Consider the following 14,876-nt stretch of genomic DNA (forward strand, 5'->3'; position numbering starts at 1 on the left):
AAATGCTGCCCGATTGTGAAGGCGCTGTTCAGGTATGGGTGAAACCGCTGCCACAAAAAGGTGCCAACGAGACATTCTCTATAAGAAGCTTGGTAGAAGGCCGAACGAACGCAGTCTATCGTCGCATAAATATGCAAATCTATGGGCACTCATGTTTCTTCTTTTAATTGAAGTGTTCTTTGCCTATTTCTGAATCATTGTGCAATCTTGGTTACTGCCCCAGAATTGCTCGTGTCCAAATTCGCTGCCCCGCCATGTCGCCCTGTGGGTAACACAAACTGATCTCGGGGGCCATGCATGTGTACCGCAGGCGCCGGAAGTGATAAAAGGAACGGGAAACACGTCACGGTCAGGAGGAGGAGGAGGAGGTGTAGATTTTAATGGAAAGGAGGAGAGGTCGTCAGGAGGTTTTCGACATCACTTATGAGTGCGCACCATTTAGTGCGCACACAAGGGGTGCAGAAGCCTTAAATGTACTTATTAGATATGTACCGTACTTTACTCTACATGCCCCTCTCTTAAACATTCTTAACTCGAGAACTATCATACATTTTCTTGGTTATCATGACACAGGAGACACCGCATACTCTAACCGCTAAGGACTGTGGCTTGGTTTGTCAATAAATCAAGTTAAAACTGAACCTTTCGCATTTGAATCCCGCGACGCAAAACAGTCTGGAAAGCTTAAAGCGCTTACTAGTTTATCGATTAACAAAAAACCTACAACACGTTACAGAATTAACGAATACCCGAAACATGTGGTTTGTACTTCCGAAGAAACGAAACACTTGAAACAAGAACATACTTTTCAAAGACTAGTACAAGCTACCTACCAGTATAAGCTGAATTTGAGTTTCGATTCCCTTTCATCAAAACCTTCGTCTTATACAGGCCTCTGAAAGACGAAGCCTTCGTACTGCAGTGAACGGCCCTAAGCATGATGGCGACGATTTTGCTGATGATGATGCTGTAAGGCTCTTCGCCGTAAATAAACCATTTAGGGCCTCTGCTCTTCCATTGATGCAACCTGCTCGACAGGACGGAACACAAGGTGTCCGTTCTAGGCAGTTCGTACCAATGGCTCCTTGCAGACTATGCCACTTACGAGCCCTGTTAAACTACTCTTGCCTACTGTATGCTTTCTTACGTCATGGATAGGCGTTTGTCCGTACATGCCGTACGTGAAGGTTGCACCTCATCCTGCGTCATTTCTCGTTACTCGACATCCCCGCCGATTCCCCCTTTGAATTCAGGTACATCTGGACGACCGTGACATCCGCCGTGTTCTTGGTCACGGTGGGCATGGCGCTGTGCGCCATGTGGGCGCACCAGCTGCCACCGCCCCAGAACCGTCCGTTCCCGCCCCCGCCTCCGTCCTGGTGGGACCCGGCGACGCGACCGCACACCCCGCAGCGTGGGCCCATGCCGCCTCGCGTGTGGCCCTTCCCGGCCACGCTGAACCTCATCAGGCCCGGTTTGTGGAGCACCTACAACGGCACTCTGCTCCAGGCGGTCTCGCCGGACGAAGTCACCTTCATCACGCGTCTCCACAACGAGCTGCGCCAGACGCTGGCCGCCGGAAAGCTGCCGAGATTCCCGACGGCGGCGGACATGCTTCTCCTGGTACGAGCAGAATTGCGTGTCGTATTGTGTCGAGTGGTCGGTGACGTTTTTAGGAGTTAAGCGCCGAAGTTACGTGGCAGCAGTTTCGAAGTGTTTGGCAATGGCTACGCGGATGATGTGGTCCGATTTGGTGCCAGCATGCTACAGACGGAGAAAATAAGATTGCAAATGTGTCCGCAGGCAAGTAACTGCAAATGCATCAGATGTTCAGAGTTCGAGCCAACGGTGAACAATGCCGCTCTCTGAAGTGGCTATACAGTATACTTGTGAGTTCTCGCAACGTCATTACCAGAGGTACACGCGTTCGCGATGTTTGAACGTGTACGCATAACTTCAGAACGTAGGAGCGGACTGAAAACAGCTGACAAGCCCCACCGGAATCCCTGGCTGACAATTGCTTGAGTTACACGTATAATTACACGTAACTTCGCCACAGCGCATTTTATTAAACGTTTACGTTTCCCCATAACAAAAACGATATTTCTTGGTCTGGCATAAGAGTAGTTAGTTTTGAGCATGAATAAGTGATAGCCGTATTTTGAATTAGCGGGGACAAATATTATGTTTCCCTCGCCGCAATATTGCTGCAGACAAGCATAAATTGAGTGTCACTGAAGGTTGGTTATCGCAAACCTTTTTATATAACATCGCATTAAATTCAGCACTATCGACGGTTCTATCAATAGCAAACGTTAACCAACTGGTGTAGTGCTATCGATAGCACTGCTGATACTATCAAGTGTTGTATAAACTGTCGCTACTATCACTTGTCAATTTACATCAAGAACTCGTACATATACACAATCCTACAGCATGCTCTCGCATGAACAGCAACAGGCAAACAGCTTCTGGTCGAAGCTAGCGTCCTGGTGTATTCACCGAGAGCTTTTTTGTGGTTGTTGTTACACGCACAACACTGTCGCGCTCCAAGTGCATGATACAGTGCATAATACTACAGATAGGGGGAGCTGTCACCTTGAAACAAGTCAGTAGTCGATAAAAATGAGACCTTTCAAGTACTGCTGAAAATAAAAGGTGGGAAGAGATTGATGGGAGCGGATCCGTTACAGGCATAGGTAACGGTACAAGGTAGATATAGTAATTTTAGGAAGAGAAAATAGATTAAGGAGATGTAGGCAAAGTGCTAGACTGAAAACCATTTCTGGCATACCTAACTAGGTCAATTGGGCAAGCTGAATATTTGTCACCGACCTGTTTCAAAGGGGATGCCAATAAATCATCAGCCCGACGTAGCTTCATGAATTAGAACGTCTGAAAGCTCCTGGTCACTTCCTTATCGGCAGAAATGGATTGCATTCTACCCGAGAGGAGGCATGGACTAAACATCGCAAGTTTCAAGACCTTTTACAGTAACGCAACGACCAAATATGGAAGTGTATTTTAAAATTCGTGACGTCAGTGATGTTTAGGTGCTGTGGTTGAGGCACAAAATTTAAACAAAGTGAACTTTGACTTTCATTTTCTTATTGAACAGTCAACCAATTCCGCGGAACAGAGCATTGAAGAAATGCTTTACCAGCGTAAACTAATTAAGGTTTTTTTCTTTGAGTGGTTCTTTGGAGGCACCGATAATTGATGCAACAATTTAGACCCCTGTCAAGCAGCCAAGTTCAGTGATCTTACGGAGAGTGCACTTCGGGACCTTGAGTGACGCTTTGGGCTACGCAGTGCTATACGGAAAAACTGCGCACTCGCAGTAAAAAAAAAATGTCGGCAAACTAATAGCGCGTTTTTTTTTTTTTGAAGATGTAGAATAAAACAAAACTTATTACAGTTACTGTTTTACGTTGCCTTATAAATAAAAACAAAGTTCATCCATTTATTTTTCTTATGAGAGCGTTGCGCGTCAATGTCGGCCAAGACGAATGCCTCGCCAATCCAGAACATGGTGGCGTTCGACGAGGTAGCAGTTGATCCTGCTGGTACACAATATGAGCGAGTTCTAGGCCATTATCTCTGCGCAAGAGCGACAGAAACACGGCGCGTTCGCGGTGATCAGATGCGACGACACCGCGAAGGCCGCACGCATGTTTCAAAACGAAACCGGCGTGGTCATCACGTGTTCGCGCCAAAGCATAAACGTCAACTGAATGAAACAGGCGACGCCGTAGTGCCGCATCACGCTCGCACCGTTAGTTGCGTAACTCTATGTATTCGTTTCGTTACGGCTGTTTCACTTTTTTCTAAAGACAATTTATTTTTTTTTGACAAGCCGTTCAACTAAAACAAACTTCTGTGTTCCTTTCTTATCCATTACATTCTGTGCCGTTGAAACTGCTGGCTGCGAGGCTACACATCCGGCCAGCAAAGTGCGTTCCGTGAACGCCTTCCGACCGGATAGCACTCTTCTGCGAGTGACACTCCACTTATGAGGTTTAGATTTGGCAGAGTGACACCGTAAGTGACGCTTAAACCGAGTGACAGTCTCCATAAGTGCCCTTAACTTGCCCTCTTGACAGGGTATTAGATGGCTAAGTGTCTCCAGTCTAGGGAGATCTTAAATAAAATTAGCAAAAGATTGGCTAATTTAACTACTTCTAGAGTGATCACATTTCTGCTAGCTGGATTGGGCCAGGCAGTAGGAAGATCTTAGTTCAAGGCGGTTCATTTCGCAGCACTTGCAGGATCTGTTGGCAGCAAGTTCGTGTAGCCAGATGGGTGTGAGCAACATGTTATTGCAAGGATTTGCACAATATTTCACAATATAGGGCATGTTCAAGCAGTCTGTCAAAGCACGACGGCAGAATTCTATTCTTGCGCTTAAATCAAATAACTTTATCAACTAGCATTATCCCTCATTTTCTTATTTGCGTGCAGCCGTACTTATCTCACTCGGATAAAACGCACAACAGCGTTGCACGATCGCTATTTTCCCCACATCGCTTCATTCTGGCGGGTAGCCTTATTCGCCCGATACGTCGCGTTATTATGTGTTCAGCAGTTCTAGAATGGGCTCTGAAACAAGTTAGCCAGTCAGGAATCTTTAAATATTTATCAAAAATTATCAGAAAAATATTTTTCTGATAATTTATCAGATTTACTACCGTCCACCATCATGCCGGTTTTATATTAGGATGGATGGATGGATGGATGGATACAACTTTCTTGTACGTCCGCCAAGGTTTAACGCGGCCCGGGCTCAGGTCTCCCACGGGGGAACGTCAAGGCCCTGCTTCAACGCCGCCTCACGGGCTTGCTGGACTGCCCACGTCTGGATTCCGAGGTCTGAGCTGCGCAGAGCGGCGGCCCACCTCGACGACAGGGTCTCCGGAACAACTGCCATTCTTCCTATAACTACACTGCACTCCCACAGCATCTGTTTGAGTGTTGCTGGTCCTTCCTGGCACAATTTACACGTGTCGTCCTGATGCTTTTCTGGGAAGATACGTTTCAGACGGAATCGATTAGGGAAGGTGTTCGTCTGGAGTTGGGTCTCTAGGCGACGGCCTGCCTCCTGTTCAATTTGGGACTCGGAGGTGGGTATATCCTTCTGGCGTTTAGATATGCACTGGTTATGTCGTTGTATCTGTTGAGCCTGTCGCGTTCTGCGCCAGGAGTGTTCGCTATCGTGCGAGAGGCGTTGCTCTGTTCGGCGCAGCCGGTCATGTCTCGCGCCGTCCGGTCCGCCGTCTCGTTTAGGTTCGGGAGCGCGTCGCCTTCCGTGGTGACGTGCGCGGGGAACCACATGATAACCATAGGATAACTTAATTTTTTTAGTATTGAAAATATTTTGTTCTCATTTCAAGCGTGTTGAATATGTGCGTGCAATGTTAAGGAAAGTTTTTCTTTTATTACCCAAACATCGTTATATATCATCCAATGACTTGTTAGCGAAGAAACTCTCGTCGGAAACCGGACATCCTATTCATGAATACAGAGATCTCGACAGATTCTGAATAGAAAAACAAAAGGGGTTCGCTGTATATCTGAAGTATAGGGTATTTTTTTACGCTTCTGTTAGTCTTTCACGGACAATGTGCCCGCGACAACACTTTTTCGAATTGAGTTAGTCTTTTGCTAGAAAATTGGCATAGGTGCCGTAACTCGTCCTGAGTTCTGTGCAATTAATCTTCTACGTCAGTCTATCCCACACTGCCGTTGTACGACCGAAACTGGACGTTGTTTGAGATATCGTGACGTCTACAATGAAATGGCGCTAGATTTAAACCTTTTCCTTACGGTGTTTCCTTATTATTTTCAGGAGTATGATGGAGAAGTGGCAAGGCGTGCCCAAGTCCACTCGCAGAGTTGCCGTTTCCAACATGGCTGCTTTGGATGCGGTCACATCAGTGAGTATTTTCAAGTAACTACAATGTATCGCGCTGAATGCTATAAACGCCAGTGAGGTTAATTTTTCTTCTAAAAATTGCACTAATGGGCTAAGGAATGGACTGAACGTGTCCGTTCATCGCCATGAATTTTAAACGGTTGTCATATAACATGAACGTGAGTGGTGTCGTGGGGAATCAAACTACCCGTCAGAATTCACCCCGAACCCTAGCTAATAAAAAGCGCGCTTTCCACTACGGTCAGCCATAACTCATAAGCTCGAGCTCCATGACAGAGCAGATAACTCGGGTTGCTAGGAACTATGTCCAATAGGAAGGAAAGAGCTTCTGCGCAGGTTAGGATAGGTTGTTAGGCCATGTCTCTCGCTATTAGTGGTGAGTCGCCATTTGAGAGGATGCAGGGCCTCAGCCGAGGTCGTCGCATAAGTACTGTCCGCTGTAGTTTAGTTATGGAAACGCCAGTTAAGGAAACTGTAGGCTACAACGCTTTTGTTTGTTTTCTTTCTTTTCTTTTTAAGAATAGCCCTGGAAAAGGTGTGAAACATCAAATGGCCCCGTACTTCAAGAACGACAACTATCCTGTCGTGTGTAGCTATGGTACGGCGCTTGGGAAGTCAGCGCCGACATTTTTAAAGAAATTACGTATGACTGTTCCAACACAGTCTGCCATGTGCGTTCCCACAACATACCTATAGGTTTAGGTTACGGCTGCAATCTGTTCGCCATGGTGTGAAAGCCTGAGGTTCGCAAGCTTGGCTTTCTAGGCCTCCGCATCGCGTGCTCAACGTTAGTAGAAGTTGCTTTCGCTGCTCAGTCTCGGCGATGAGCAGTCATGACTGCAGTGACAATGTGCAACTCATCCGCTCATTTCCATACACCCAGGGGGCTACATCGGTCAAAACTTGTTCCTGGCGCCCAGAGGCAACTGGGAGCAAGCCATTAAGACCTGGTGGGACGAAAACCGGCAGACGAACCCCGGCATTATCAGCCGCTACAACTTCTCTCCCCGCGACGGACACTTTACGCAGGTAAGACGGTGCGGATTGGTTGGGGGGGGGGGGGGGGGGGATACAGACCGTTTGTAACTAGTACATGTATACTGCCGTAAGTGTTGACTGCATAATTTAGAGGAAAAAGAAGATGGGAGATAAAAACGCGGTAATTTAGTTTTATTTGTGCTGAGTGAAAGAAATAACGCGAAGAAATACGATACAAACGAGGGAGAGAAAACCAGGACGTGCTTCGAACTATTTATAGATCCCAGTGCCTGCCCTGTTTTTCTTAGCAGTGCGCTCCGAAATAAACAAACGTAAGGGGCCCGCGTGATGTAGCAAACATGAACCGACAGCGACAGACGGTACACTGTGCGATAATTAAGAGGGCCACTTGTCCGGCTTGGTCAATCACCCACAGCAGAGAAGCACTCGTACAGGCGAGAAATGTCGTTTATTAGGGCAGAATCATGGCAATTATTTGCCGAAAGATACCTCAAGGCGAAAAAAAAGCCAGCGCCTTCCACATCAAGGTTGCATGCCGGAACATATTAAGGTCGACACTTCAGAATACGACCATCAAGTGGGTGCCACTCTGTTCTGGAAACGCCGGCAACAAGGGGGCCCACGGACTGGCGAGTTGGGCGCGACCTCTCCCAACCTATGGGCTCCCTCCCGGACGACCTACAGTCAGGACCTGAAGAGGAACGGCGCTGTTCTCATGTTTTCTTTTTATATAAATGCATAAATGCCGCAAAGAACCTCATGTCTGCGATTCCTGATCCAGACGAACCTCTTCCCAGATGGCTGACCTGGAGGGCCGAACTTGTTCTTGTGATAGCAATTATATGGACACTCCAGGCGCATTTCTGCCGCCGCCGTCAGGTTTCGTATAAAGCCCGAGGGCGATAAAATCGTTGCCGTATGTGCCAGTGCAGGCGAGACGGTGAAGGCGGCTCAATCTCCCGACGGCTGCTGGTTACGGCGCGTCCGTGCGGGCGTCGTATCTTGCATGCGACCTGCAACGTGGCCAAAGTATGCGCCCGCGCGTATATCGTCATCAAAGCGATCTGCAATGTTTGCTGAGTGCCGGTATAGCTTCGTATGGGAGGAGCTCTCGACGTTTCCTTCGCGTTGAAGCGAAAGATGCACGAAGGCGAATTCGCTCGCTGCTGGTGCCGCGATTTTTCACTCCCGCGTTTTGACCGCGAGTTTCCGCAGCCACAAAAAAACACATGGCTCTACGTGCCAAAATCGCGATCTGATTGTGAGGCCCGCCATAGCGGGTGACCCCAGGAAATTTTGACCACCTGGGGTTCTTTTACGTACACCTAAATCTAAGCACGCGAATGTTTTCGCCTCCTCCCCCCCCCCCCATCGATATGCGGCCGCCGTGGCTGGGATGCGCGGTGCAAAAAGTTACCTTACGACAACATTGGCTCGCCCCACCCCCCCCCCCCCTTGCATACAGACAACAGCAAGCGACGGTGCAGGAGTTCACACGTAACATCTTTCCTGAAACACACAATATAAACATCTGACATTTGCACCATTCTGCGAACATGCACAACATAAACGCCTACAAGATTTTATAAAAGTAATTTATACACAGCCATTCTCTACAAGGAAGTTACTCGACACTACCTTACACGCAGTATTTTTTTAACATGCCGTATCTTGATAAACCCCGGGAAGCTTCGTCAGTTCATACCTGTTCAGGGATATTAACGTGTCTGGAAATTGTAATTCGTTCGGCGTCGTGGCAAGTGCCAGTGGTTAGTGTCTTTTTACACGAGAGTTGGGATTTGCTTTTAAATTAGCTTCACTTCGTATATGTGTGCGGGTTTGAATAACTTCACATCTAAAATCTGTTAAACTTGCGATTTATGAGAACCAGTTTTTTTTAAGAAGTCAAATGTTTGTTCATTGTATGAGAAATCAGCAACAGCGCAAGGATTGCAGTCAATGGCCTAAGGTCAGACTCTTAGATGGCTATAAAGTTTCACGTGATAAGCTCCCATAGTGAGCTTATCACCACTTAGCTCCCTTCCCTATGGCAACTTCCGCAAATAGGCCCCCAGTCATCGTTTAACTACGTTATTTTCTATATTTTCCTCTCCGTCTTCTGTATAGTTCTTCCGTGCTATTTCTTTCAATCCGCGAACGTTTTCTGTTTTATTTTTGAATAGAAATTCCACTGATCTAGCTGCGAACGCATAAGGGAGGTCATTTAACATAGCCGTACACAAGTTTGGTGGCAGTGGAAAAGAAAGTGTATAATATATTTCCTTGTCTTCGTAAACAAATAGCGAGTGTACCGTGTCGAAAGTAAACAAATAAAGCTTGGCCACTCACTCAGTCCTTAAGACCATTACTCTGCATCATGCAGGCCATTCTACAGCAAACTGGTATTTGCTCGTCAATGGCCAGTTGTTTTCTAACCAACCCTGAAATCCTCTAAACATGAAAACATACAAAGCCGATGAAATAAGTTTTTTTTTTTTTACTACGTTCTGTGCACCCTACCGCTAATTAGGCCTACCATTCCACAAAGTGCTCTTGTCTTTCTACAAGATGCGATGCACAGTATCGGATCTTGAGCGGCTCTTCCCAATTATACCTAACTATACTTGTCGCTTCCCTACCCTCCGTCTCTCGAAGTCGGCGCACTTAAATTGCACCGCTTACTGGCATTACGCACGACGGGCTTACAAAGCAAACTTTTGTGTCCATTAAAGCTTATGAACCTCGCACTGCCTCATTCTACTGTGCGTTGTTTTGTAGTGCGTGCAAGTTCTGCAATGCGAGTGTACCATGCAAAGCCCGTGAGCTCTTCGTGCCTATACGCTTTGCGCGACTGCACGAAATTGCGTAAAAAACATATCGTGCATTGCACCCTCCCAACTCATATGGCCAAAGTTACTTAAACAGCCCCTTTTGCATGCGCATTAAACACAGCTTGCACGCTTCACATAATGCTGTTGCTTCGATACACTAGAAGCGTTGCGCATGCCACTGAAGGCGATAAGCACTGGGGGCCCTTTACATACAAGGTGTTGCATTTACGTGTCGTCCGCATGATCACGCATGCAAGAGAGCGAGGATCGGTGCAAAGCTGCTCCCCGATTTGACGCGGCTGTTGCGTGCGGCGTTTACTATGACAGCAGGGTGGATGCATAGGCAAATATAACTGTTCCCCCCTTTTCCTCTCGGCTGGAGAAATAAAGAAATCGAAGAACCCGGAAGCGCTGTCGTTACGCGCGACGACGCAAGCTGTGACGATGGCGGCAGCTGCCATGCCCAGAGAATGGCGCGAGCGGCGAAGCCAGAGGGCAGTGCGCGTGCGTAATGATGACTAGGCGAGCGAGCATGGTCCTTGCTTGGGATACGCAAATAAGGTGACTGCTGATTTCCAAGTGTTGTAAGATTTATGGAAATGAAGAGCAACAGCTGGCAGAGCACATCGCGCTGTCATATCTTGATTTCGCCAGACGAGAGGGGAAGGGGAACAGTTATCATCTTCGCCTATGCCTCCGCCCTGTTGTCAGATCAAACGCAGCACGTAACAGCCGCGTCACATCAGGGAACACCTTTGCGCCGATCCTCGCTCTCTTGCATACGTAATCGTGCGAACGACAATTAAAATTCCGAGTCCGATATCTCGGAGCGCTGACACGCTAGAAGAATTCTTCCAGCTGATGCTGTGTATCACCACGACTGCCTCTAGCTTTTCAGTACAAATATACCTACTTACTGCAATCAACAAAACGTTTCTGTCCCCCTGGCCACATATTTGCACAGGTGGTTTTCGCGTGCCTCCCAGTGCCTCATTTTAAGAAAATCATAAAGCTTAATTTTTAACCCCCGGTAAAAGTGGGGCTCGTTAATTCACCATCGATACTGAAACAGTATAGTGCTTTCCGTTCCGCGGGAGATAACGTTATAATGCTGAAAACGTTCTTGCCGGAGCAGAGCACATGGGCGCAGGTACACTTACGTGCCCCACACACACAAATTAAGCAGTTCGTGCTTAATTTGCGTTCTCCGTACTGGATCCGTATATGTTTTCGACCGCTTTTCATCGTACTTTTACCGACTTTCCGACGAGTACAGATAGCCTGGTCCCGCAATGGAAAAGTTGGCTGCGGTGCCACTGACTGTCCCCAGCTTGGCGGGCGCTACATGGTCTGCAACTACGAACCTGGGTAAGAATATACTTCATTCATTCACTTGCACGCGACTAAACGATGAACTGACGTGTAAGCTGACTGGCCTTTTCGTTAGGCTTTATAGAGCTATAGAGCCGGCAGATACATAGTGCGACAGCGGAGGTTTCCGGGATACTATAGCTTTTGATCGTATGTAAGTTTCGCACACCGGGTTAGCGAAGCCGTGGATGGCATTCGCAAAGCTGGTGGTGACATCTCGTGCCGCTTTGACCGACAACAATGTGTTCGAAACATTTTCGAGTCGTAGCTATTATGTGGATGCTCTAGGCGCATTCGCGCCGTCTGCGCCACCGCCGTTGTGCTGTTACACTGACTGAAGGTTAGAGGTTCTCCAGTGATGCGGCGTGCGTTAGGCTTCAGAAACGGCGAACCCCCAACGCTACGCCGGCTACGCTACGAGTGACAGGAAAAACCATCAGCGGCGCCCTGCATGTTCCTACGTCAAGATTATAGTGAAAACAAGCTATAATCCACCTGTAGTTCACCTTAAGCCACCGTGCCTCTATAGAGGTAAGGTGGATTAAATTGGATTAAGGTGACTTTCGCATCCAAATCACGTAATACTACGTAAGTAGCTGTCTATTTTCTCTGCGCAAATTAAAAGCACACTAGCGTTTCGGCTGAGCTGCTGTGTGCGTACTCTGGTTTGAGCAGTAAACGTCAAGCTAACCTTATGTTATACTACACTAGTAGTTGACTAACGCCGACGGTTTCCCGTCGGTCTCGTCTGGTGCGCCATCGCGGTGTGACGCCTACGACGTCACGTGTTACGCACTTCATCATGCCAGCATTCCAAAACGCCTAGTAGCTAGCAGGGTGTCGTGCCTTCTACCCAGCAAGAGTTGCTATGCGCGCTGTTTCGTGCCACTGTGTCGCACCCTCGATAGAACCCCGTAAGAGTAGTTCAAGCGCAGCGCTAAACCTTGCTGTTGGCTGTCACTGTTTCGACGCCCCGGTAAAAGTGCCAGTTTTGTGCGTTTTGGGGAGTGTTGCCTACGACTGTAAATCGCGAAAGGATTGTACGTCTAGCGATTATGCCGGCGCCAATCGCTATGCACCAGCAGTTGAAATAGAATAGGCCACTGCAGTGTTGCGCACTCTCTGGTTGAAAGGAACCCCTAAGGCCTCTGTAGTCATTGTTTTTTCTCTTTAGACCTTTACTTAGTACGTAGCCACCGTAACTTCTTTAGTATGTCATCTGACTACACTATCTTCAGACCCTTTGGTGTACGGTCACACATTACGACTCCAAAAGCTCCCTCGTTTGCTTTCGCAAACATCGCACATTCCAGGAAGCACGACTGAATTCTCTTTGCGTGTGTGTGTGTTTTCAGAGGCAACATGATCAGGCAGCCGGTGTACAGGGAAGGTTGGCCGTGTTCCCAGTGTCCCCAAGGGACGAGCTGCACATCTGTAGGTGGCCAGGACTCTGAAGAGATGTCGCTTTGCGGTGAGTGAAACTAAAGTGTAGCCCAGCCTTTTTACAGTGATTGGCATTCTTAGGGTACTTCCCACACTTCCTGGGGTCTGTCTGTCTGTGTCAAACTGTTTCCCTGCTCACTTGAGTCACTGGCTTATGCGTGGTCTAGTGGTCAGGGCATAGTGCTGCTGTGATGAGAGAACAAGGTTAGAAACCAATTGTCGGGCCAAATTGCGTGACGCGTATGTGGCATGGCATATGTGCCACTCATCAGCTAAACCATTTCACGCCGACTTGCTTTAGTGGGTATGTGACACTACTTATGTGTCGTTCTTTAATGAACCTCGATCACCCCCCAGCCTTGATCGCTAAGTATGTGAAACAAGGTTGACGCCGCAAGGCTTGTGCCGTTCTTCAATAAACCTGTTTCGCGCCGACTTTTGCCAATGGAATGGGCTCCTCCCGGTAGCGTCGAAGTTACGAATCTTCCACACGAATTTCATTAAAGATATTGCACTTTAATTTGCACAAAGCGGACTTTTACGTGCATTTTTATATTCTCACTGCCTCCGGTTTTGCGCTGTCTCAAAGAATATATTTGGCATGATGTCAGAGCAACAGCGTCGTGCGACTGAGAATCGGATATAAAAAGGTAATGATGGCACTACGTTGATTTCGGGATACTCCGCGCTCATGTCGTGGTCTTATTCGGGCCAGGTATATAAAAAAAAATGACGTAGCACTCGGAGATTCGAGTTAACGGCCCTGAGCACTTTGTTGAGCCTGTACGTTCTTCGATCCCACTCGCGCATTCAGAACGCTTTCCCGAGAGACGTTCTCATGAGGATGTAAACGCGTGATCTAATGAATTTTTCATGATGTGTGCAACATTTATTTTCTTGTTTTTGTTTCAGGACGCGAGTCCCTGAGTTGTCCACCCGGACCCCCTGCACCTCCCAATCCCGCAGCGTAAACTTCGTCGCCCGAAGTGTGAACGTTGCTCGCAAGGCCAGGCACTGAATTCATTCAGGCCGTCACCACATTAGTGCATGTTAGGAGGCGAAGAATCATTACATAATCTTTTATGACATTTACAAAGTTACAAACAAGGAACCTTCTTTTAGCCAATTTCAGTGTTTAATCGAATTTATTCTTCATTTCTTTTTCTTTTCCTGAAGAAATTCTTCTTGAATAAGAATAAAGCTCGCGACAATAGTTGTTCCTCTTTGTATCTACTGTTACCTTGGTCACTTTTGATCAGTGGTGCTGCCTACGACCTCCTGGAAGATAATATTGCACCACGTACGGACTGGCAAGTAAAACATTTACAAAACTGCTATGCAGGCTCTTTCCTTCTTTTTCCTCTTGCGCATTCAGCTAAATGACATGAAGTAATTCGCTGGTTGCCTATATATAGCCGCTGCGGCAGCCATGGAGACTCCTCCCCCCCCCCTTCTCGCTCAGCTGCTGCCTGATCTGCCCACGATGGGGGTCAGCAATGCTGCCATCCTGCTTTAGAGAGCTGATGTTGCGGAATAAACTTTAAGCGCATGCGTATGACGTAAAATTGCATCAGTGGATTCAATCAAAGTGAACTCCAACCGCCTTCTTACACTGAATCCCAATTTACAGCATTCAATTCCGTCAGTCCTCTCACAACGTGACTGCACCCTTATAGCGCACCTATGGCTTCGGGTAGCGTGTTGGAGCGAGTGCACTTTAATCATTGAAACGGCTAATAGCCGTTTGTTGCGGGTGCAGCGCAGTGGTGGCCCTCCTTCTTTGCGAATGCCCTCGTTTCGACCATCAAAGAGCTGCACTCTCAACATTAGACCGGTTGGATAATTTCCAATTCACAGAAACGAAAATTCTTGGACTCTGGCCTACGGGGACTGGCGCTTGTCCTGTGTCATTCTCCCTCTCGTCAACGTCTTAGTTGGCGCTGTTTCTTCCTAATTAAAGTATGCACCAAATAGCCCAAATGAATGTTGTCCTGAGCCTACAGGGAGATCGGCGCAAGTGGCTACAAAAGTACTGCCGCATTACTTAGAAGACATAGGGCTGTGCGCCATACCAAGAGTGCAACATTGCGCACTGTGTGATGTTGCGTGTCTCTGTATAGAGTATGTGACTGACACTCTGTGTGACTATATAACACGCCATCTTGACAGTCCATACAACAGCGCCCGCGCAGAAACTTTTAAATGTTTGTCCTTACTTTCTTCTCTTTCCTTTCTTTCTTTTCTTTATTTCTTTTCTCTCATCTTTCATATCTCTTTCCGCAGTACGAGATAGCATAGCG

General features: G+C 47.5%; 1 protein-coding gene across 2 annotated transcripts in view; it reads left to right on the top strand.

Moving 5' to 3' along the window:
- LOC142584329 (scoloptoxin SSD976-like) overlaps positions 1 to 13,911 on the top strand; it is a 201,168-nt gene extending 187,257 nt beyond the window's left edge. For both annotated transcript variants that reach the window (XM_075694482.1, XM_075694481.1), the window contains exons 2-7: positions 1,254 to 1,623; positions 5,846 to 5,933; positions 6,816 to 6,961; positions 11,039 to 11,130; positions 12,489 to 12,604; positions 13,489 to 13,911. In XM_075694482.1, the coding sequence (XP_075550597.1) occupies positions 1,303 to 1,623; positions 5,846 to 5,933; positions 6,816 to 6,961; positions 11,039 to 11,130; positions 12,489 to 12,604; positions 13,489 to 13,547 (822 nt within the window). In that variant the 5' untranslated portion in view covers positions 1,254 to 1,302 and the 3' untranslated portion in view covers positions 13,548 to 13,911. The remainder of the gene's footprint in view (positions 1 to 1,253; positions 1,624 to 5,845; positions 5,934 to 6,815; positions 6,962 to 11,038; positions 11,131 to 12,488; positions 12,605 to 13,488) is intronic.
- The last annotated feature ends 965 nt before the right edge of the window (positions 13,912 to 14,876 follow it).

This window comes from Dermacentor variabilis, chromosome 6 (assembly GCF_050947875.1).
Source record: "Dermacentor variabilis isolate Ectoservices chromosome 6, ASM5094787v1, whole genome shotgun sequence".
NCBI lineage: Eukaryota > Metazoa > Arthropoda > Arachnida > Ixodida > Ixodidae > Dermacentor > Dermacentor variabilis.